This window comes from Salvelinus sp. IW2-2015, linkage group LG17 (assembly GCF_002910315.2).
Source record: "Salvelinus sp. IW2-2015 linkage group LG17, ASM291031v2, whole genome shotgun sequence".
Lineage (NCBI taxonomy): Eukaryota > Metazoa > Chordata > Actinopteri > Salmoniformes > Salmonidae > Salvelinus > Salvelinus sp. IW2-2015.
The window spans coordinates 20,561,911-20,588,459 of record NC_036857.1 but is presented as its reverse complement, the minus strand read 5'-3'; the positions used below and the strand labels follow the sequence as shown (position 1 = coordinate 20,588,459).

The 26,549-nt window shown below is 40.7% G+C and overlaps 1 protein-coding gene across 1 annotated transcript in view; it reads left to right on the top strand.

The window, feature by feature from the left end:
- Positions 1–15,793, top strand: part of LOC111976985 (chemokine-like protein TAFA-1) — a 29,869-nt gene extending 14,076 nt beyond the window's left edge. The window contains exons 3-6 of the mRNA XM_024006208.2: positions 11,632–11,772; positions 14,408–14,532; positions 14,813–14,871; positions 15,006–15,793. Coding sequence (XP_023861976.1) covers positions 11,632–11,772; positions 14,408–14,532; positions 14,813–14,848 — 302 coding nt within the window. The 3' untranslated portion in view covers positions 14,849–14,871; positions 15,006–15,793. The remainder of the gene's footprint in view (positions 1–11,631; positions 11,773–14,407; positions 14,533–14,812; positions 14,872–15,005) is intronic.
- Positions 15,794–26,549: the final 10,756 nt, after the last annotated feature.

Genomic DNA, 26,549 nt, shown 5'->3' with positions numbered 1-26,549 from the left:
AAGGAAGACTCCCCCCCTGGATCTGATGCTGTGTCTGGGCTGAACTGTAACCACCAGAAAATAACTCAATCATTTCAATCATTTCATTTCAGCAGTTTTTTTCTTGTCCTAATCTCTTGCAAAAATATGTGTTTGTGACCATTTAGCTCTAACTCTAACSCTAGCTTCATGTCCACATCTTGGTTCAACCTTAACCTTAGTCTCAACCCTAACACTAACCCTAGCTTCATGTCCACATCTTGGTTCAAACCTAACCCTATCCTCAACTATAACCCTAGCCATAACCCTAACCCTAACCCTAGCTTCATGTCCACACCCCAGTTCATGACCTCAACACAGTTCATCATGTCCACACTCTGGTTCAACGCTGACCCTTGTCAATAAAGGAAACTCTATGTCCAGTACACCTACAGTATATCTGCAGGATAATCCCTGACTAAGTCTTTACCCTCCATTCTTAGTTATTTCAAATGCTCGACAGGGATATGCAATTCATTATCATGACTTAAACCTCATTAACTAGAAAAATAGCATCTTGAATTCCTAATTAGGTCCAAGGATGAGGCTTGGTATGATAAATAAGGAAGATAATTAATACTGTGAGTATCAGGCTCTATTGCAGATTTAAGCTTCTTATGCCTCTTATACCTCCTTGGTGTGCCACAAATCACTTTGCATATTTCAACCACCCATCCAATTACAGCAGGTTCAGAGCTGATGTTAAGCATGCCGATGCCGGGGTAGAGGGGTGATAGATAGAAATGACTGCTCTGTTGCAATAACGAGAACCCTATCATAGGATGAGGGATGGAGTTAGGCTAGAGAGCATCAATTGGAGCAGCATCCTATTCTCTCACATTGGGACACTTGTGATAAGAAAGTACCTAATGGTACTTCATTGTATAGAAATGATGATTGGTATACTGTCCCTTCATTAATGTGAACTAAACAGTCCACTGGTGGCAGCAGGACTGGAGAGTAGGCTAGAAGTTAGATAAAACATGAAACAGTAGGCTGTAATTCCTAAAGCACGAATATGATAACTGAAAATGCTTGTTACCTAAGACATCTCTYCACAACACCAGCATATTGAATTAATCATTCACCATTTCCTTCAACTCCTTTTACCAGCACTGTCACCCTCCGAAACTTACGTAATCATTACTACCCAACCCAGGAGAGTACATGTCTTATTGTATGACAGGTTATTTAAGCATTCTATTATACAGTGCATTATCACACAGAGCACATGTTGCAGCAGAGTGCAGTAACAGGGCAGCCAGACACATTAGTACCCAGCACCAGACCGCAGTGTCCGTCCATCCAGCCCTAAGAGGAAACGACGTCGCTACAGATCCAAGCTAAGCAGCTGTCCACTCAAGACTCTTTGAATAGCGCTCGCCAATCACTTACCTCCTTTCTTTCTTAACTTTCATTCTTTCTTTTTTCATTCTTTCTTTCTCCATGCAGACTCAAAGTCTGTCATCAGGGAAGGCTATCTATAGATATTAAATACCTGGAAACGTAGCAGGCAGAGAGAGCTAGGGCCAGATAGATAGACAGGCAGACAAAGCTTTGACATTTAACAATGGAGTAAGGAAACTAGGGGCTCATGTTCCATGTTTCTTGTCCTATTTTACCAATGTCACCATTCACCAGATAATGCAAGTCTAAAGTGGCATGTTCTTTCATTGAATGATTGCTACTGTAGTTTGTTGTCACGACCGACAGCACACATATACAGTATATCCACAGCAAAACATAATCACCATGGGCAGTTTTTCACATAAGGGAGACTGGGAATATGATTTCATACCCTTGATCAATACCAGTTTTACAACAGCCTCTGCCTCCCTGTATGACAGCTGTGGAGACAGGCTTTGAGGCTCAGATGCAAATGGGAGGGAAAAAAACATTCTCTTTCTCTCTCTGGTCCCTCACTCTCTGGTTCCTCTCTTCCATGCTGTTTTCATGCATCTTAAAACAGCAGCAGCAGCTCCCTCCTCTCAGTTTGCATTTCAATAAAGTATTGCCCATTCTAGGTGGCCTGTTGCATAGAACATATCTTTCACCCTCCTGTGTTAAAGTGACAGTGCTGCCAGCCATTTATTTCATACATTTCCTTGCTTATATTTGTCATGGGCCCTACTTTTTCAGAGTAGCAATTTATATTTTTCTTCAGCCATGTGTAAATTGTGCATGCTGTGAAAAAGGACTTTGCTAAATCCAATCCAGAGGGGGAGAGGGGAGGATCATTCTTTCTGCTCTGGGAGGGTAGGTAAACATGCGTACGCACGCACGAACACGCACTTACTGAGACTTCTCAGTGCTTTTCAAAGCCATGTTATTTGCTCTAAGGAAACATTGATCTAACATTGAGCTGTTCATAACATTCAGTTACTCAGGGTTTTTCTTGTGCCATGACTCACACGATTCATCTAGATTTAATTTTGTCTATTGAATTTCAAAAGACAAAGTTATAATTGGCAAACATATCATGTTATCTTACGTTGTTCTTTTTTTGCAGAAACAAATTTCTCATGAGCGGCATATTTATCATAGAATTTATCATGCAATATTGTCTCCATGTCTCTTTGTTTTCCCCAAGCATTTGAGACCAGAATAACAACAGCACTGCAGGGACTTTACTGGAGGGAGAAACATAGTCCTTAAATTTGACACCATGCAGGCTTGTGTTTTGTGGCTCTCGCTGTCTTCCATCTGCATTAATTTGACATTCTCTAATCTGGTTGTCTCATTACCTCAGTAACAGGGCTGTGGTAGCCTGCTGGCATGGACCTCTACAGAGAATGAACCATAAGAGCTGCCTATTACGGGTCACCTTGAGCAAATCTTCTATTTAATGGTGACAGGCATGCTGCTTCCTTCCAAGCATGGCCTGTGGTTTGCCAGAACTCTTGGAGATCTGTCCTGCTGTTTCATTTAAGTTAGTTGTTATATGTATAACATTTGAGCACACAAAAGAGGGACCTAGGTTGCAAATGTAGTATTTGCTACAATTTAAGTGTAATATTTACTGAGAGCAGTTACTTTACTTTGTTATGACATCATCAATACCAATAATTCTTATTTCCTCCTCAAATTATGTAATAAAGGCAATAATTACATGATGTAACTTTTAGAAACATCTCTGAAGGCAGCCAAACATGGCATTGTTCTGAAGGAGTTGTCCTAGATTAGCAGATCACACACCAATGTCTATGCCTGAATGTGTGTGTGTGCGTAGATGCGTGAGAGAGCGTAGGAGAGAGCCATGTCACCTGAGCGTATCCATGCGTGCATGCGTCTGTGTGTTGGTGCGTGTATGCTCATGCATGTGTGTCTCATGCATGTGTGTTTTTTTTTTTAACCGATTGAAAGTATAAGGGGATATCGAGGAACAAATGCTGTTGTCAAGACTACGACGGTGCCAGTGCAATGAGTGGAGATGACTCAGGTGTTCAAAAGTTTATATCAGACCGAGAGCCTACTGCTTTTAACTTCTTATGGCTGGGGGCAGTATTGAGTAGCTTGGATGAATAAGGTGCCCAGAGGTGCCCAGAGTAAACTGCCTGCTACTCAGTCCCAGAAGCTAAGATATGCATATTAGTATATGCATATATTAGTATATTTGGATAGAAAACACACTGAAGTTTCTAAAACTGTTTGAATGATGTCTGTGAGGATAACAGAACTCATATGGCAGGCAAAAACCTGAGAAAAAATCCAACCAGGAAGTGGGAAATCTGAGGTTTGTAGTTTTTCAACTCATTCCCTATTGAAGATACAGTGGGATATTGGTCATATTGCACTTCCTAAGGCTTCCACTAGATGTAAACAGTCTTTAGAACCTTGTTTGATGCTTCTACTGTGAAGTGGGAGCGAATGAGAGGGGAATGAGTCAGAGGTCTGGCAGAGAGCCATGAGCTGGACACGCTCGTTCACGTGAGAGCGAGCTCTGTTCCATTGCATTTCTACAGACAAAGGAATTCTCCGGTTGGAACATTATTGAAGATTTATGTTAAAAACATCCTTAAGATTGATTCTATACTTTGTTTGACATGTTTCTACGACCTGTAATATAACCTTTTGGACTTTTCGTCCGTACTTTCCGCTGGACTTGCACGCGCGTCGTGAGTTTGGATTTGTTTACCAAACGTGCTAACAAAAGGAGGTATTTGGACATAAATGATTAACTTTATCGAACAAATCAAACATTTATTGTGGAACTGGGATTCCTGGGAGTGCATTCTGATGAAGGTCATCAAAGGTAAGTGAATATTTATAATGCTATTTCTGACTTCTGTTGACTACACAACATGGCGGATATCTGTTTGGCTTGTTTTGGTCTCTGAGCGCCGTACTCAGATTATAGCATGGTTTGCTTTTTCGGTAAAGCTTTTTTGAAATCTGACACAGCGGTTGCATTAAGGAGAAGTTTATCTAAAGTTCCATGTATAACACTTGTATTTTCATCAACATTTATGATGAGTATTTCTGTAAATTGATGTGGCTCTCTGCAAAATCCCCGGATGTTTTTGGAACTACTGAACATAACGCGCCAATGTAAACTGAGATTTTTTMATATAAATATGAACTTTATCGAACAAAACATACATGTATTGTGTAACATGAAGTCCTATGAGTGTCATCTGATGAAGATCATCAAAGGTTAATGATTAATTTATCTCTATTTCTGCTTTTTGTGACTCCTCTCTTTGGCTGGAAAAATGGCTGTGTTTTTCTGTGAATAGGCACTCACCTAACATAATCGTTTGTGGTGCTTTCGCCGTAAAGCCTATTTGAAATCAGACACTGTGGTGGGATTAACAAGAGGTGTATCTTTAAAATGGTGTAAAATACTTGTATGTTTGAGGAATTTTAATTATGAGATTTCTGTTGTTTGAATTTGGCGCCCTGCACTTTCACTGGCTGTTGTCATATCGATCCCGTTAGCGGGATCTCAGCCATAAGAAGTTTTAATGTAGTTCTTTAGGAGTTTTAGTTTAGAGAACGATATTTTGGTAGAAACTACAGTTACAGTGATGGTAAAAACAGCTTGATTGCCATAGCAACATCAGGGAAACTGGGCAGTAGGGAGTGGTGCTTCAAATACAGCAGGTCTGCAACATCTTTAATTGAGCCTCTCATTCTCCTTAGCCTCAAAACGGAAAAAAAAAAATACGGAAAGAGATTAACTGTATAGAAAGCTCTGGGGACAGGTCGTCTGGATACTGGACAGCCAATAAATTGCCAGATGCAAACAGATGATCATCTTTAGCGGACAACAGTTCTTGAGGGTTTGAACAAAAAAAGCTTTGCTGGTGAACAGGCATTTGAGTTGTGTGGTTGCAATATAAGCAGTCCCTTATCTCTGGTATATCTTGGCATTCATCATTCAAGACTAAGTTTAAATTGTGTGCAGTGCAATGGACACAATGCACAATGTCTCAGGAAAGACTATCTGTGTTGGCTATACTCAGTATAGAAAACAGTCGGGCACGCAACCTGGACCCACATACCATGGTAAWAAAAAACACACAAAAGGACTTCAGAAGCCTTGGGGAGTCCCTCAAGTTAGATTTAATTTGATTTAATTTAATTTACCTTGAATATTGCAGCCCATTTGTGTAGGCCATTAGCCTGACAAAACCCACTGAGTTCAACAATAAATAGTTGCTGAATTTATCCTCAAGCCAACGTGTATTTGATGTGTAATTTTCATTTTAAACAGTTAATAAATAGCAGATAAATAAGTTTCTTTAGAAAGTATTCCCAAGCCTTGACTTTTTCCACACTGTGTTGTGTTACCTGAATTTAAAAAGGATTAAATTGAGTTTTTTTTGTGTCACTGGCCTACACACAATAACCCATAATGTTAAAGTGGAATTATGTTTTATTTTACAAATTAATTAAAAAAATGTAAGCTGAAATGTCTTGAGTCAATAAGTATTCAACCCATTTGTTATGGCAAGCKTAAATAAGTTCAGAAGTAAATATTTGCTTTACAAGTCACAATAGTTGCATGGGATCACTCAGCAAATACATAGTGTATGCAAATAAAAGTGTTTAACCTGATTTTTGAATGCCTCATCTCTGTACTATACACATACACATATCTGTAAGGTCCCTCAGTTGAGCAGTGAATTTCAAACACAGATTCAACCACTAAGACTAGGGAGGTTTTCCAATGTTTGGCAAAGAAGGGCACCTATTGGTAGATGGGTAAAAAAATGTGACTGAAGTTATTAATTACACTTTAGACGGTGTATCAATACACCCAGTCACTACAAAGATACAGGCATCCTTCCAAACTAAGTTGCCGAAGAGGAAGCAAACCGCTCAGGGATTTCACCCACGAGGCCAATGGTGACTTTAAAACAGTTACAGAGTTTAATGGCTGTGATAGGAGAAAACTGAGGATGGATCAACAGCATTGTAGTTACTCCACAATACTAACCTAATTGACAGAGAGAAAAGAAGGAAGCCTGTACAGAATAAAATATTCCAAAACATGCATCCTGTTTGCAAGACACTAAAGTAATAATGCACAAAATGTGGCAAAGTAATTCACTTTTTGTCCTGAATACAAAGTGTTATGTTTGGGGCAAATACAACACATTACATACTTTCAAGCATAGTGGTGGCTGCATCATGTTATGGGTATGCTTGTAATCGTTAAGGACTGTGGAGATTTTCAGGATAAAAAAGAAATGGAGCAAAGCACAGGCAAATTTTTGGAGGAAAACTTGGTTCAGTCTGCATTCCACCAGACACTGGGAGATGAATTCACCTTTCAGCAGGACAATAACCTAAAATGCCAAATATACACTGGAGCTGCTTACCAAGAAGACAGTGGCTTGAAAATCTATGAGAAAACCTGAAAATGTTTGTCTAGCAATGATCAACAACCAATTTGACAGAGCTTGAAGAATTATGAAAATAATCATGGGCAAATGTTGCACAATCCTGGTGTGGAAAGCTCTTATGGACTTACAAAGACTCACGGCTGTAATTGATGCCAAATGTGCTTCTTCAAAGTATCGACTCAGGGGTGTGAATATTTGTGTAAATGAGATAATTCTGTACTTAATTTCTAAAAATTGTTTAATCCATTTTGAATTCAGGCTGTAACACAACACAATGTGGGATAAGTCAAGGGGTATGAATACTTTCTGAAAGCACTGTAGATAGTAGACTACAATGCATAATGAAACAATCTCTAATAAGCTAGTGTTTATAGGGTGGGCATACTGTGTTATTTGGAATTAATAGACTGGTTTTATGCACAACAACTTTCTATCCAAGCTGGGAGAGAGAGTGAGGACAGCCCATGTCATGCAGGTTCAGGTAGCCTATATAGGACAGTTGTATATTCAACAAAAATATATTGGTAACTCATTAGTATGCTGTTGCATCAAAAATGTATTTTACAATCTGCCATGTTTAAATTTCCAACATTAATTACTGAACAAGTAATTACATTATTGCCACCAGCCAGCAATCTAAAAATGACAGCATTGCAACACCGTGTATAGCTTTGTGAAATGTTAGGCTTAACATGACAAAATGATGACCAAATAGGACTAACAATAATAAAATAAAAAATGTAAATAGATTTTTTAAATTTAACTAGGCAAGTCAGTTAAGAACAAATTCTTATTTACAATGACAGCCTACCCCGGACAAACCTGGACAACGCTGGCCCAATTGTGCGCCGCCCTATGGGATTCCCAATCATGGCCGGATGTGACACAGCCTGCATTTGAACCAGGGACTGCATCTTGCATTGAGATGCAGTGCCTTAGACCGCTGCACCACTCAGGAGCCCCTTAGTTAAAGCAAAGCTGGATATGCCCTAGCACCACAGAAAGCCTATCATCGATTCGATAAGAWATCAGCCACAGAAACATATCGCAATTTAAGCACTATGGACAGCTATCGGTATTCTATACTTTGTGAGGGGCTGTCTGGCTGACACATTAGATTATTAATTTTTTATGGAGGGGGGGGGGKATCTCCGACCTTGTAGGGGTCCACTGAAACTGCATTACGCCAGTGACACACACACACATACTCTCTGTGTTAATTATAGTAGACAGCAAGTCATGGCATGCTTATGGCATATAGTATTAGTGACATTTCTCGTGAGATGTAGCGACCATTTGCCTTTGAGAAATAGCAGCTTCATTACTGGTGAATAGTCAATTATTGGACCCATATTGCCCCTGTTCACCTCCATTAGACACAGAGAATCTCAAAGCCACGCAATTGTGGAATCTCAATGTTGTGAGTCATTGTCATGCATGCGTTGGCACTACAGTATGAACTTCTACATTAGGGGTAATAAATCATAATTCTTAATTTCCGCTGGGTTTCACTGGGTTTCAGCATGTGTTTGATTGTTTTGTMGACTGATGTACTCCTCTGTTAGTCCTCAGAAAGTGATTTACCATAGACACCAGGTGTTGTGTGACCTGTCCAAATCATGGGTTCTTAAATTATTTAGTGTTCACACAAAGGTTTGTCTCTGCAGCCCCCATGAACCGGGGCTCCCAAACCCCTTTTACACTGGTTTGAAATGTTACATCCATCTCCCCTGAGTGCCACAGAAAGTACATTGTCAAATGTCAGGACTGTACCTTATCTTTCCTCGAAATGCAGTGAGAAGGGTCAATGCCTCGAAAGAAAATAAAAAAGCGGCCCAGATCTATTGGGTGGCAGGTTGTGTGTTGGCACCTGTGTTGCTGACAAATCCAATGTTCAAAGTCCTGCAGCCAGGAGGAGGGCACTAGCAGAAACATGGCAACTAAAACAGTTCCATACTAGAAAAGCTCCTCCTGTTCCTGCCTGCCTTTACCACCAACCCCCTGGAACGACTGTCAGTCAACACAACAGCAGTAGAATCAATAAGCTAAGAGATCAGGAACTGGCTCGTGACATGCTTCACATAATGTGCTTCTCAGGGAGAGATGGGAGATATTAAACTGATATTTTTCTGCTTTTCGGAAAACACACAAACTCAACCTTCCATAGAATATCACAGCTTCTATTAGACCTATAGCTACATAAACACATGCATGCACACACTAGTTCTGACACCATTTGTCATATTGACTTTGTTCTCAGTCATTGATAATGGAGGAGGGGAATGGAAATACAGAAAACGATTATATCCTGGCATGGCGCCAGCATCCATCACCTGATGAGGCAGTATTCATCTCCAGCCATTATTATTATCCATAGGCAGCTTTTCTCCATCTCCCCTGATATATTCATGATGCAGAGATGTGGTCTTGGGGCATGCAGTGTGTGGCAGTCACAAACTGACTGCACGCCGACTGAGCTTAAAGAACGCTCATCAGTTTTACATTACTTTTGTTTGAAGCCACCGAATACACCTGCCCAGCTGGAAATAACCAAGTCTATTTGCATTTTTATTTGATTTTAATATATTCTTCAGCGGTAATGATTTCCAATTATAGAGTATAACCAGACTCAAACTTGTGTTCTCTCTGCTGCTCCTCTCAACAAGCAATGAACAAAGTGGATTCTGTTGAGTAGTGTGGTTTTAAATAGATCAAAGGATGAATCTGGGTCTTGTCTTATGCAATTAAGAAGATGCATTAAAGAGAACAAACCCCTGTGGGCTCTTGTTGTTTTAACTGATGCCCTATTGCTTCCACTGCTATATCAGGATTAACATTGTGCAAACATGCCCTGTTGTTATACAGTACACCGACCATGCTCAGAGATACACTTTGTCTCTCCTCAACTTCTGCCAAAGGTTGTTGACCACTCGCCTTGAGTCACAAAAACCCCTCTGAGAATTGGGAAGACAAAGTTTGTAATTTCTTTCCTCCCCCTCAATTAAACTTAAATGACCATTGTTCAATTACTGTATTACAATTATTTCCACCAATTAAACCTCTAGGCTGTCTCTAACGTCACTTCCCGGCTTTGCTGCTATTATTTGCAGTCACTTCTCAGTCGATCTAGACATTTCAGATATCTGACAGACGTTATGTACAATGCACACTCTGAAAAACACAATGCTATGATGCATAAAGATAGTGGGTGGGTGAAGAATATCACAAATCCTAATACCCTTACTTCTATAATGGTAACATTTGGAAGCCTCTTAAACATTCTTTGCATGTCTTATTGAAAATGTGAACTGAATTATTTTGCTAATGAGATAAGGTGGTGGAATGACTGAGCAAGTGAGTCGGTAGGAGAGTAGTGTGTGGTCTCCTTTCATCCAGGGGTCAGGAGAGGTGGTGTTAGATAATCTTATCAGGCTTTACCATGATGTCTGAATTATAGCATGAAACTGACACCGACTCATCTCCAACCTGAATTTAAGCTCTTTTAAATGTTAATCTGGGTTTTGACTCTGAATATGGGTTTTACTTGAAATCTCATATCTTTGAAGACAAATCAAAATTTCTATCTAGTTGGTGAAAAGTCCGTTGGCTATATTTGACTAATCTTTGGATATTGCACAAGGTAAGATTATAGCACGAGTGTTATTCAACCCAGTCTCATGGGCTATATGTTCCATTGTATTACTTTCATCAGCAGGTGATATCCACTGCTGCTCTGCAATTACATTCTCTAGTCATAAAACATTTTTAAAACATAATGACATATACATTTCTCAACAAACTTCTCCAAGTGGGAAAATGTTCATACTTGTCTCATTTTGAAAACACAAAGGAATATACTTTCTCTCTACAAACTCCTCCAAATGGGAAACTTTACATTTCTCCCACCTGATTCACAATAAACCTTCCTTGTTTCTGGTCAACAGACAGGCCTAATTGTTGGATGGGTCCTACTTGTTGTGATGACGGTGTTAGGTGTAGGGGTAGACCACTGAGGACAGCAGGTGGGGCATCCTGATAGGGAGATGTCTGTCCTGTAGGCAGAGTAAGCCAGCAAGGCTGATAAAGAGGGACGGCGGGCAGGTGTCCTGTAGGCAAAGATAACCAACCTCCTGATAATTACATGAAGGGCCATTATTCAGACTGAGGGGGAGGGATGGCCCCTGCAGACATTCTCATCCTGCTTATAGATATGTCTTTATCTACTGGCTCTCCATTATCATCATCATTCCGTCACACACACACCAGGGGCCTCACTCAGTCAAAGCACAACAGCCATTAGTCTTGTTTATGATAAATCTGCTTGACATATTAATAGTTGTCACATGTAATAAACTTGTAATGTCTTACATAAAGATATTCCATCTACTGTATGTTGATATTGTGTTAAAACCTAAAACATACACAGGTGGTGAAGATATTTAACAGACCACCAACAATCCTACAAATACAGCTCCATAAATCATTGTTAATTGTGCTGACTTCGCTATCAAGTAAGCCAGGGGATCTTTCAGCTTCAGAACCAAATGAGAAATTGACCGCTCTTCCGTGACCCAAATCCTCCTACAATGACCCCAATTGAAAAGAAATAGTATGTGATTATAGATGTATCCTCGTAACTTGCGACCTACCTCTCACATGCCCAGGGCCCACTTTGGGATACAGGGATAGTTTAAGAAACCCTGGACTAAGCTCAGGAGTTATTCTGAATAGTTTTTGCTTGTTTGTTGTTCTTTTTTCTTAGAGGGAGGAACATGTGAGGTGATTGCTGCTCACAGATGCTGTAATAAGAACAAGATTGAAGAGCGGTCCCAGACAGTCAAGTGTTCCTGTCTACCAGGGAAGGTGGCAGGGACTACCAGGAACAGACCCTCCTGTGTTGACGGTGAGTACCACCACTACCATCACAATCCCCATTGGTATTGCAGGCGCAAGAGAAGTGTTGGCACTATCACTGATTGGACTCACACAGGTGCTGCTAATAGAACCCACATTCAACAGTTCTTTAAAATATTTTTCTCCAGGGTTGCATAAAAGTAGTACAATATATCATTTGGAGTGTGTATGATGCTTCAGCCTTTCCCAATAGATCTGGAATAGATCTGGAATATCACAGCAGGTGGCCAGTAGAAATAGAGAGCCCCATGCCCTATCCCTTTTGTCTGATTAGATGACTGTAGAAGTATAAACCTGAGAGAACGTATCGAAGAACATATACAATTCATCAATGGCATACATTTCCTAGACCTAGAGAAGCTGCGATGGTTCTTTATTTATTATGCATTTTGTTTTAAATAGTGTCAAGTCTAGGATAGGATGCCCAAGGAGTTGTTGTCATTGATTAATAGATGCACTATAACCTTGGTTCGACCCGCCTCCTGGCAACAAACCTTGGTAACCCTGTTTACCATTAGGAACAGGTCCAAGTGAGGTCCTCATGGGTGATGAATATGTATGACTGGAAAACCACTTAGACTAGGACAGAAAATAACACTGTTAGACCAGCTGGCTGCAGTGTTCATGGACATATTCAACCTCTCCCTGTCCCAGTCTGTGATCCCCATATGCTTCAAGATGTKCACCATTGTCTCTGTACCAAAGCAAACTAAAGTAACCTGCCTAATGACTATTGGCCTGTAGCGCTCACTTCTGTCATCATGAAATGCTTTGAGAGGCTGATCAAGGACCACACCAGCTCCACCTTACCTGACACCCTGGACCCACTCCAATTAGCATACTTCCCCAACAGATCCAAGGATGACGCAATCACCATTGCTCTACACACTGCCATGTCCCACATGGACAAGAGGAACACCTATGTGAGAATACTGTTCCTCGACTACAGCTCAGCGGTCAACACCATAGTCCCCTCCAAGCTCGACACTAAGTTCAGCATGTATGAACACCTCCCTCTGCAACTGGATCCAAGACTTCCTGACAGGCAGACCCCAGGTGGTGAGGGTAGGCAAAAACAGCTGCACAATCGAGAGCATCTTGACCGGCTGCGTCACCGTCTGGTACGGCAACTGCACCGCCCTCAACCGGAAGGCTCTACAGAGGGTGGTGCGGACAGCCCAATACATCACTGGGAGCAGAACATTTACACCAGGCGGTGTCTGAGAAAGGCCCGAAAGATCGTCAAGGACTCCAGTCACCCAAGCCACGGACTGTTCCCTCAGTTACCATCTGGCAAGCTGTATCAGAGCATGAGGTCTCGGACAGCTAGGCTCCGAGACAGCTAGTACCACCAGGCCATCAGACTACTGAACAGTTAACTCTAGCTGTCTCCCTGCACAGACCTGGACCTTAGAGACTATATACACCTTAGAGGTTATTTGCACTGACTACTCAAACATCCAACCTCACACACAAACTTACACACACACAAACACCCATAAAACACACACACACACACACACACACACACACACACACACACACACACACACACACACACACACACACACACACACACACACACACCAACCACCCCAACAACACACACACACACACACACACACACACACACACACACACACACACACACACACACACACACACAACGCTGTTGTTCAATTATATACTATTGATTCCATTGTGTGACCAAGTCACTACCCACTCTATATTTGTAAATACAGTGTTATACAGTCCATAACATTTGATTTGATTTGAAACACTCAAACCAAATATTTTCTGAACTTACTGGCCACATACAACACAACTACCTAATTTTGTACTACGGAATTGCAGTGATGCTTTATGAATTGTATGTATTGGGTTTTTGACTGATGAGGCACAATTTTACCATCTCTAGTAAAGATCCAACAGAAGCCAATAGTAGCCTATATCCCTCCCTATATATTCTTCCTGTGCTGTACAGCGAGCATTACTTCTCACCTGCCTGTATGCTTCTTTAGATTCTAACCATTAGATGATGTTGCCATAATTACTGAGCAGAGTAGACAGAGTGAGGGAATTTGAGGTCTCTTCTGTCTGTCAGGACTGACAGGGTATTTTCTTCTGTCAAACATCTGAGATGTGCTGGATATTTAACCTGTATTTAAGGCAATTTTCTTTTCCCAGAGCAAGAATATGGCCTGCATTAGAGTCACAGCTATGCCTCCTCCTACACATGTCTAGACATCTGTCTTTCTCTTTCATTTAAAACGCATGTAAGAAATGCAATGATATCAAATTCTTTCAATAATTCACATAGGGTTGTTTCAGTGCATATTTTGTTTTGTAAGTACCTGTACAAGGATTCAGATTTTGATTTTGATCGATTATTACACCATACTCAGGTAGGGACATTACAGTTCTAAGACAAGGGAGAGTTGACAGTTACTTTTTTATTTGTCAGACAGATTCCCACAATTTAGATGTGTGTGTCTGTCATGTGATGAACAAAGCAACAGACCCTCTAGTCACCAATCCATCTCCAAGTCATACACTGCTATCACATATGGCCGTTCCACTGGGTAAGACATACTCAGGTCACCTTATCCATTTGTTGCCTGCAGCATCCATAGTGATAGGGAAGTGGTGGTGCGAGATGGAGCCCTGTCTGGAGGGAGAGGAGTGCAAGACGCTGCCTGACAACTCAGGCTGGATGTGTTATGCTGGGAACAAGATCAAAACCACCCGGGTAAGATAGCCTCACATTACCATTTGAAACAGAGACATACTGGAGGAGGGAGAGTTACAGTCATGAGGAATTTGCACCAATAGAACAATACAGACTTTACATTTAAAGACAAAGGCACAAGGTATTGACTCAAGTATATGGGCTATACTACCTAATACCTATTTTTTACTGGTTAGGGCTTGTAAGTAAGCATTTCACTGTAAGGTCTACACCTGTTGTATTCGGCGCATGTGACAAATACACTTTGATTTGTTTTACTAATGTCTCCTTTTTTTTTTAGAACACCCAACAACCTGCAAGCGAAGAATACCTCTAACTTTAGATGGACCAACTGCAGAGGTCAGCTTTGCATGTTCCATGGAGCTGTTACTGTATACCATCTTATCATAAACTCTCTAATAAACAAGATTAACATTATAGCTGCACTGCAATATATCACAATATCTTAGTGCTCTCCCTTTTGTTTGTTTCAGATCAATCCAAGGACCCAACAAAGACATTCAGTTTGCTTTCCTGGATTGAAATGTGTGAATTCTCAAAGAAACTGCTGCTCAAGGGTACTGGGAGTGATGCAGTTCAAGGATACCAATGGGGGACCTTATTGAATTCTGAATTTTGTTCTTTGAGGAAACACTGCTTTTGGATGTACAGCACATCTGTTGTCAGAAAACTCAGACAGACTCTGCGAGATGGGCAGACATTTCTGGGTTACCTTTAGCAAGTACTTGCAGTGGGGAGTCAGGATTCTGTATATACCATGTTTCAGTGTCTTCATGTTAACAAGAACATTGTCTACAGTATGATGGTGGTGAGATGTAAATGATTCCAAACCCTGATCTGTTCTGTTCTTGTCCATGTGTTCTAGATTTCAGACCACAGCCAAAAGTCTAATATTTCTCAGACATTCAATAACCTATAGGTTTACATCATGTGAGGATGCAACTGTACATTGGCTGTTAAAAGGAATAATTTGACCAATATAACAACACATATTTTTGTTATCAAAACCGTTTTTGTATTTGAATGCATTCAGTCATCTCAGTTGCTTCATCATCCCTCTTAGAAAGAACAACACTTACAGTTCAGTTATCCTTCAAAAGGTTGATTGTTCACCAAAAATACAGTATGCTTCTTTGTTTTTTACTCCTTTAGATGCCTTATGTGTGTCTTCTTCAACAACATATTAAAAGTCTACCATTGTTCTGTGCGTAAATATTGATTTAAAGTATGTTGTGTTATGCAATTAAATATATATTTTGTACTGGCTGCACAGTGCCATTTACCTCTAAATTGAAGTATCAACGAATCAGCCTATCCTACTAAGTGATGAAATCTGAATAATAATTTCCTCTATAGCGCACAGATGTCAGAAAGCACAACGATCACAATCAACTAGCTTGCTAACTGGGTTAAGTAAGTAGAGGAAAACACATGAACAGAATATCAATGTTTAATTTGTACATGTATCTTTGTAATGGGTACTAGACCAGTTGTTCCACTAAAACAACACACAACTCCAGCACTCTTCCCTGACATAATTCTAACCTAACAAATAGTTTTTTTGGGGTATCCTGCTCTCCTTGTAAATAAGAAATGAGCTTGTTTAGGACTAATAAGGACAGTCAATGTAAAACATATTTTCTCTGAAGTCTTCCACTTAACAAAGAATGCTCAACGGAGCATTAAGCAGATTATACAAAGACTGTGCTATTACAATGCGTCAGGGAACCAAGCAGCCAGTGGGCAAAGTTGATTTCAATCCACCAGACACCCTGAAGTGATTTTTCTGAGTGTTGCTCTCTGGCACATGTTTTCTGAAATCTCCATATGTGTGGATCAAACACATCGTACAAACACACACTGAAATCACATCACACCAARGACAGGAAGGCTAGAGACAGCACAATGCAATATGCAAGTAAAGGCACTGTATCCTAACTGTATTCTATAAAGTCTTATATGGGCCCGTATCCACAAAGCATCTCAAAGTAGGAGTGCTGATCTAAGATCAGTTTAGCCTTTTAGATCATAATGAATAAGATTATATGGACGCTTTGTGGATACCGTTTCTTAAAGAGGATTCCAAACTGAACAATAGGTTGTTATCAGTATCACAATAAGCTGCAGAGCGTTCGATTTGTCTGCTGAGGGACAAGGAGTCCCTTCTTTTCTTCAACCATCATAGGCCTAACTAGCGAAGTTAGCTAACATGATCACCTTTTCAACATTGTTTTTAGGAGTGTTTAATAACGATTGCTGCTGACTGGCATGATGGGCTACATTGATTGGTTGACCACGTCAATTGGCTAGCTAGCTAATAACTAGCCCAAAGGCCAGCAGATGTTGATYTTGATATGGTATTGATGGTTTCATCGTACCGTCCAAACACATTGTATGTAGCCGGCAATGCATTCGTATCCCTCGTGGAACAGTTCGTACCCAAAACATTCTCCATTCAGGCTGCAAAGGCATCAATTTCCTCTTAACTAGATTTAATGCTGAGAAGTCTGAAAAAAATGGGAAGATATATGTAGTTTCTTTATGAAACACCATTTTCCACCACCATGCTAGTGGCTTACGATGCGTTTGGACGGTAAGATGGAAACGACTCAATATCGTCATCTGCCAGCCTTTGGGCTAGCTAATAACAGATTACGTCAATATGGCTAGTTAACTAGCTAACTTTCAGGGGAAAAACTAGATGGCTATATCCAAATATTGTTTGATTTGCTTGCCATCTATAGTGGCGATGACAGTAGTCTGACTGACAACTTTACCAGGATGAGGACTTGCCATTGTCAAGCTCTTTCCAAAAGCCTAATCTCTGATGCAGCAAGCTAAATGACACGTTGTTTGCTTAGCTAGCTAGCTATTTGCCAAATGAAATAGCTACCCTCATGTGTCTGAAAATGCATGATCAATTGATGTTTAGTGATCATGAAAAGCATGCTGTTACTTGCTGTATTACTCTGATGATAGAGCTAAATGTGGAATAATCGGAAATGTGTAGTTCTGACTATACTCTTCCAGAGGTGATGATATCAAAGGCAAATAATTCTAACATTTGCCTCTAACAATCCCTTGAAAACGGCACATAGCTGCCAATGGTTTTAGTGGAGCTGGTCATCTCAAAATCGAATGTTGTGCACTGTATTGTAACATTTTATTGATAACGACCTATTGATAAACTGGCAGTGTGCTCACACCTGTGTAAGGACACAGCCTAAGAGAGCAAAATAATTACTTATCCACTGTTTAATGGACTATGTGCTTCCTTTAAAGGCTCCCTTTACAATCATGCTGCAGATGAAATGATTAAGCACAGAGGACACCAGCTGGTGAGACTGGGCTACTGGGATTCTGTGAAAAAGATAAATGAGAGAGGTGAACGGTAGTTGAAGGTGAAACCACGGTATGCAGCATTTTGCCTCATGGAGGGAATCAAGTTTTAATGTCACATGCACAAGTACAGTGAAATGCCTTTCTTGCAAGCTCTAAACCCAACAATGCAGTGATCAATATCAATGTAGTACAAAAAAATTGCATAAGGTAGAACAAAAACACACAAGAAATAAAAATAAGAAAATGAGAAAGTAAGAATATACAGGGTCAGTTCCAATACCACATTTACAATGTGCAGGGATACTGGAGTGATAGAGGTAGAAGTGGATGCTCCTCAGAGTAGGAAGGGGAGGACCATCCTCCTCAGTGAATTTCCCAAAAATGTAAATAGTGAAACATTTTAAAAGTTATCCTTTTTAGATACAACAATACAAAATATTTTCACGTCACCAAATAATTGATTAAAACACACTGTTTGCAATGAAGGTCTCCAGTAGCCTCAACAGTTCAGCTAGCAATGAGGAATCGGCCCAGAAGCAGCCCTCTTCCGGGGGGCCGGAACTGATTGAATCGGCCCGGAATCGGGTGTCGGACTCGGCCCAGAATCAAAATGAATGACTGCCCAGAATCGGCCCAGAATTCAGCTGACTTTGCCGGCATCTTACCAGAATCATCCCAGAAGCGGCCCGATGCAAATTTAAATGAATGTATACAAAATTTCCCGATTTAGTAATTTTAAATATTACTATTATACATACAAATTATACCCATCCACAAAAAAACATTTTGTCTCAGAGGAAACACCATACACCTGGTGACCGTGTCAGCGTGCATGCACCTAGACCGCCACAGGAGTCGCTACAGAGCAATGGGACAAGGACATCCCGGCCAGCCAAACCCTCTCCTAACCCGGACGACGCTGGGTGTCGCGTCATTGGTCTCCCGGTCGCGCCGGAACGGGTCTCGAACCAGCATCTGTAGAAATGCAGTTTGCACTGCGATGCAGTGTCTTAGACCTCCTTGCCACTCGGGAAGTTCCAGCCACAAAGTTTTTAATGCTTATCAATTGCCTTGCACAAAGTAGCAAAATACAAAAATACTACACAGGACTCTTAAAGAATTTCATTTAAATGTTAATTGTATTTTTTTGATCACAGAAACAATGAGGAAAATATGGAAAAATAAAGAAATAATGAAATGTTAATTATATATAGCAGCCCGTGTAATCATCAGCCAGAGAGTTGCCCCAATCGGCCCGAGCCCCAAGTAACACATTTGGGCCAGATAACTTTCACCGGAATCGGCCCGATCCCCAAGTAATACATTTGGGCCAGATAACTCACACCGGAATCGGCCCGAGCTCAATCCCCGCATCCTAGCCATAAGTAATACTGCCGAAGGCGGCCCAGCCTCGGGCCACATGACGTCGGCCAAGTCTGACTCTCAGCTGAGTACGCCGACTCTCAGCTGGAATCGGCCCAGATCCACTGTGCTAGCTGGAAGCACTCTGTAGGGTAGCACCATGGTGTAGCCAGAGGAGAGCTAGCTTCTGTCCTCCTCTGGGTACATGGACTTCAATACAAAACCTAGCAGGCTTATGGTTCTCACCCCCTTCCATAGACTTACACAGTAATTATGACAACTTCAGGAGGACATCCTCCAACCTATCAGAGCTCTTGCAGCATGAACTGACATATTGTTCACCCAATCGAAGAATCAGAGAATGAATCTAGCATAAGCTATAGTAGAGCTAGCTAGCACTGTAGTGCATAAAATGTGTTGAGTAGTTGACTCAAACAGAGAGAAAGACGGTTTTGAACAAATTCATTTCTTCCAAAATGAAGGCGAAGCAAGAAAGAGAGAGCGAGAGATAGCCATATTTGGTTGTATTTTTTTAACTTTCACTTTTGCTTAGCAAGAAAATTCAGCTAGCTAGTTTAACCTACTCAAACACCTGGCTCAAACAGAGAGGGATGCTATGTTAGCTAGCTGGCTATGGCTTTCCAACACTGGAACTCTTCCAAATCAAGGTAAGCTTTTGGTTTTATTAATTTATTGCCACCGGGGCCCGCCGGTGTAACTGCTAAACTGCATTCTGTCTGTACACTGTACTGCATAATTGTAGCGGATTTACTAACGCTTAGTTCTAGTACTGTAGTTCTCGTTAAATATGACTTGACAACGATGTAGGCTGTGTGTAGTAGTTAGCGGTCATGATATGAAGGTTAGGCTTGGAAAGTTTTTTTCGCCTTTTTCACTGATGTCCACAAGCAAAGGGAAAAGGTGAGAGGAGGAGAATATTTGTGAGAGGTAATTACATATACAACAAGCAAAGTGATCATGCTGTTTACAGTGGGGCAAAAAAGTATTTAGTCAGCCACCAATTGTGCAAGTTCTCCCACTTAAAAAGATGAGAGAGGCCTGTAATTTTCATCATAGGTACACTTCAACTATGACAGACAAAATGAGAAAAAAAATCCAGAAAATCACATTGTAGGATTTTTAATGAATTTATTTGCAAATTATGGTGGAAAATAACTATTTGGTCAATAACAAAAGTTTATCTCAATATTTTGTTATATGGGGGTGGAAACATCATGCTTTGGGGCTGTTTTTCTGCAAAGGGACCAGGACGACTGATCCGTGTAAAGGACAGAATGAATGGGGCCATGTATCGTGAGATTTTGAGTGAAAACCTCCTTCCATCAGCAAGGGCATTGAAGATGAAACGTGGCTGGGTCTTTCAGCATGACAATGATCCCAAACACACCACTCGGGCAACGAAGGAGTGGCTTCGTAAGAAGAATTTCAAGGTCCTGGAGTGGCCTAGCCAGTCTCCAGATCTCAACCCCATAGAAAATCTTTGGAGGGAGTTGAAAGTCCGTGTTGCCCAGCAACAGCCCCAAAACATCACTGTTCTAGAGGAGATCTGCATGGAGGAATGGGCCAAAATACCAGCAACAGTGTGTGAAAACKTTGTGAAGACTTACAGAAAATGTTTGACCTCTGTCATTGCCAACAAAGGGTATATAACAAAGTATTGAGATAAACTTTTGTTATTGACCAAATACTTATTTTCCACCATAATTTGCAAATAAATTCATTAAAAATCCTACAATGTGATTTTCTGGATTTTTTTTTTTCTCATTTTGTCTGTCATAGTTGAAGTGTACCTATGATGAAAATTACAGGCCTCTCTCATCTTTTTAAATGGGAGAACTTGCACAATTGGTGGCTGACTAAATACTTTTTTGCCCCACTGTATGTGGCTGCTATGAAAGTGAACTGAGTTTGCTTGTGATATGCATGGATTCCTTCCACCGATTCGGTTGAAAAATGTTTCTTAAACGAAACGAAATGGGGATAAACATACCTGAATTTGCCCAATAGAAACTATAATTTGCAAATGTTGGACTAATGATTACACCCTAGATCAGTTAGATGCAGGTAAGTGTGTGCAAGGCGATATTGAATGTGTAACTGTCTGTCACCTTCATTAATCAAAATTCTCTCGACCTGTGCACCTACGTTGTAAACTTTCATTTGTAGGATAGGTTGTAGCAACCCTGTGATGGATACAGGGAAAATTAGAGTATCATGTAGTAGCCTAACCCTATCAATGTTACATTGAGCTGGGTGAATGGAATATGAATGACAATCATCCAATATGCTGTAATAGGCCATGCTGATAAAAAATAAAATAATCATCTTCCCTCATCTTAAACGGCACCAACCGCCACTGAGAGGTAGATATGTATAGGGGTTAGGTGACTAAGCATCAGGATGTATGATAAACAGAGTAGCAGCAGCGTAAATTAAGATTGTATGTGAGTGTGTGAGCGTGTGTGTAGAGTCAGTATAAATGTTTGTGCATGTCATTTGTGTTTTAGAGTGTCAGTGTGCGTGAGTGTGTAAAGTCCTGTGAGTATGCATAGAGACAATGCACAAATAAAATAAATACGAGGGTCAACTCAGATAGTCCGTGTAGCCATTTTGTTAGCTATTTAGCAGTCTTATGGTTTGGGGATAGAAGCTATTTCAGGCGCCTGTTGGTGTCAGACTTGATGCACTGGTACCGCTTGCCATACAGAAGCAGAAAGAACAGTCTATGGCTTGGGTGGCTGGACTCTTTAACAATTTTSTGGGCCTTCCTTTCACACCGCCTGATATAGAGGTTCTGGATGGCAGGGAGCTTGGCCCCATTGATGTACAGGGCTGTCCTCACTACCCTCTGTAGCGCCATGCGATCGAGAGCGGTGTTGTTGCCATACCAAGCAGTGATGCAGCCAGTCAAGATGCTGTCAGTGGTGCAGCTGTAGGACTTTTTGAGGATTTGAGGGCCCATGCTAAACTTTATAACCTCTTGAGGGGGAAGAGGCGCTGTTGTGCATTCTTCATGACTGTGCGCGTGTGTGTGGACCATTTTAAGTCCTAATGATTTGGACCCCGAGGAACTTGAATCTCTCGACCTGCTCCACTGAAGTCCTGTCAATATGGATGGGGGCCTGCTCACCCCCTGTTTCCTGTAGTCCACAATCASCTCCTTGGTCTTGCTGATGTTGAGGGAGAGGTTGTGGTCCCGGCACTACACTGCCAGGTCACTGACCTCCTCCATGTAGGTTGTCTCATCGTCGCCWGTAATCAGGCCTACCACCGTCGTGTCGTCAGCAAACTTGAGGATGGTGTTGGAGTCATGTGTGGCCACGCAGTCGTGGGTAAACAGGGAGTACAGGAGGGGACTAGTGTGGAGTGCAGTTGAGATTGCGTCATCTATGGATCTGTTGGGGCGGAATGCAAATTGGAGTGGGTCTACGTTGTCTGGGATGATGGAGTTGATGTGTGTCATAACCAGCCTTTCAAAGCACTTCATGATTATAGCTGTGAGTGCTACAGGGTGGTAATCGTTGTGGCATAAAGCCTTAGAATTCTTGGGAACAGGAAGGATGTTAGTCATCTTAAAACATGTGGGGATTACAGACTGGGATAAGGAGAGAATGATAATTACTGTGAACAAGCCTGCCAGCTGATCTGCGCATGCTCAGCTAAATTGGTGCGCAGATCAGCTCAATTGAAGTACTCTGAAAAGTCCTCATCTTCAATTATCTGTGGATGAGTTGTTGAAACTGAGGTCCTGACTCTCAGTTGTCATAAAAAATTGTGTGACCAGAATATCGGTGTTAATCCTGGTGCTCTGGCCTAGCGACATTCCCAATACGGCTGATTATCCTACCAATAGCTACTCAATCTCAGCTTCCAATTGTCTCATTCAGTCACTCTCCTCTCCCTCTTCCCTGGAACCTGACATTCAGCCATATTCTGTTTCTAACTAAAGTTGATTTGTTTGGTCCTCCTTTACACTACCAAACACTGTGGCACTATTGATAATTTAATGTCAGCTAAGTGCAGGAGTTTCTGAAGTAGCACCAGCACCATAAAATCAGACATTCTTAAGTCACGCTCTGGGCCTCTCCCACGGGGCCTGATTTCTCACATTTGGGTGCAGAACCGTGACAAATACGTGACAACTGACGTTGATCCGCCTTGACTTTCTGTCAGGACGTGATTGAGGCATCATGGGACAACAGTGCAACCTGGACTCAGGGGGAGACGTAACATAATAACTGTAAATCTGTATCCTCCATTTAGTATGATATGTTATGTTTTGTATGGTATGTATGAATTTGTGGATATCCATCATCCATTTCGTATGATATGTTACGAATTGTAATTCGTTCAATATGCTATGAATTTGCAGCGCGTATGATATGTTATGAATTCCAATTTGTTGTGGCTAATGTTAACTAGGTGGCTAACGTTAGCTAGGCTAGGGGGATAAATGATTACGGTTAGGGTTAAGGGAWYGGTTAGCAAACATGCAAAGTAGCCAATTAGCTAAAATACTAAAGTTGGTCAGGGATGACATTCGAACACGCAGCATTTGGTTTGCTAGACTTTCTCGTTATACTTTAACCCATCCTCCCGAACAACCACCCTCCTTTTGATTTTGCCTTAAGTAACTTTCTGTCTTGTGTAACCATACCAAACGTAACATCACATACTAACTCGAGTGTCCCGGATTTACATTTTATATGTTACGTCTTGTCTCTGAGACCAGGCTGAACATTGAGGTACCTATGGGACCCCTTTCCTGCTGGATCCCCATGGAATACTTTAGATATGAACATATTCAAACTGGGTGACACTGACAGTATATTCATGCTCAATGTGGTACTTTAGATCTGCAGCAACCCATTTACACATTTTCAAAGTCAGTCAGTATCAATATCATGATGGGTGGTGTAAGGTATGAAGTCAATGATTGTATCAAGAGGGAGTTAATGAACCTCTAAAGTGAATGCCACCACTTCAGCCATCATAACATTTAAGTGAATGTCTAATGTACAGTAGTTTATGTGGACAACTGGCAAAAAACAATGCATGGCCACATACAGACTGTACATAGACAGTAGAGTAAATCAAACTGCTCCAGTGTTTGCCATTCTCTCCAAGTACAACAGGCAGCAGCCAGCAACCAATATATTACCAAGTCTAATCACATCCTCGCAAACCAGCCACTGTCTCCTTGTTTCCCTGTGGGATGCTGGGATTTCAAAGTCAAGATAACGTGGACCAAACTGGATTCTAATTAAAGTTGACATCAGGTTCCTCTCCCGGCTCCTCCAGCTTTCATCTAAATCATTCATGCTGAGAAGGCCGGGGCCGCCACGCCATTTGGGCTCTATCAATGATTAAAGACTTGATCAAGCAAACAAAAACAATAACACATTCAACAGTACCAGATTTGTGGGATTTAAAGCCCCTAGATTGTAATCTTTAAAACATTTACTGACGTCATATGAGTCATGTATGAATCCTACTAATAGTACACCAGTTGATGTAAACTCATAGCATTATTCACTCAACATATTATCATTCAGCGTTTGTGTAACAATTGTTGCGGTATGTCATCATGTTATGACGTTAACTTAGCAGTAATCTAATGCACTGATTCATTCCCATGAATTATACATATAGCATGTTTGATAATAACATACTTATACAGTATACAGATTAGAATGAAGGTCAGGGAAAGTGATATTTCAACATCTTTTTTAGAATACAATCATTATATTTTGTGAAAGTGCTACAATGATAGATCTACAGGGTTACGCCTTGTGAAGTATATATTTTTTGCAAAAACATACCAGACTGACGCTTATTAATAATATAATGTTGACAGGGTAGTGTTTTCAGTGGTGACCTGCTGTGAACCCGCAGCCTGGAAGCTGATATTCTTTGACATGTGTTGAAACTGACACTGACAATGTGTTATGTGTTGGGGGCCTGTCTCTCAGTGACCTTGTACACTCAGTGTACCTTACATAAACATTACCCAGCTGATGTTCAGGAAGCAATAATGTTTAAATGTACAGCTTCTCCCTTGTAAAGGACCCATCACAATACAAAGGTGAATTCAATAATTGTTGACTTGTAAAAAGCCTGTTTTAAAAGATTTTACAAAATGGATGAAATCTGTGAGAAGGGGTGAGAATATTATGGTAACACTGGGGCATACAAAGCTACAATAGTTACACAGTGAATAAGGACATTGTGTATAATGCTAGAACAACATGGTAGAATGTGAAATGTAACCACATTGCCTTGTACTGTCTGGGTGACATGAAATAGGCAGTGTCTGAGTCTTTTTGCGCTCTCCCTCCCTATCTGTTGTCTTGCTGTGGGTTATTTTCTTGTCTCTGCTGTGAGCTCACCATGTTGACTTTAATAGAGTGTGACAGTAAATTACAATTACCCATATGCAAGATACTTTCAAAATAGTTCAGGAAATTAGGCTGCCCTGATATGACAGTTGTTTTATAAATCATAGATACATATTAAATATTACATCATTTAATTTACATATTAAATCATGTTTACTGCAAAWATATTCATACATACTATATGATATYATTAACATCAGACACAGCACGATGAAAACAGGGAGAAAGACTGCATACTATGGTTTCATGTACTTGATAAGAAGTAGCTACAGTACACAGTATGCATCAATCTGCCTGTGCATACAGCTATGAGATATAAAACTACTGTACATGCACTATGAATTAATTATACACAGACAGATTAACTAACATTAATGTTAGTCTGATTCATATTATATTAATTAAAATATAATTGTTAAACTCTCTAATTATGTTAAATGTAATTCCAATTCTAGACGTCATGCACAAGACAAGACAAATGGAACAAATCTTTGAGCCATGACCAAATTGCAGGGTGATTTTAATTCTTGCCTCACCAGGCAAAACACGCACACAGATACACACACGCACACACAGTGCAATAATGGTCATATTTATCATATTCACACTTTATTAATTAGCTGTGTCATCTCTAGGTTATTAGGAGACGGTTGTGATGAATACATCTGGAACAGAAATAATTGTGAACTGTTAATGTTGAGTAGGGGAGAGTGGGGTAAGTTTAGACAAAGGGGTAAGTTGAGCCACCCTTGTTTCTAGTAAACCATACACAAAATTAATCATTTGACCAAATATTTAGAAAAAGTCATAATTTTATGGAGTCCGTGAAGGAAGAAACCACATGGAAAAGTGGTAAGCAAGTTTCAGAAGGTCCAGAAAGAAGATTTTAAACAA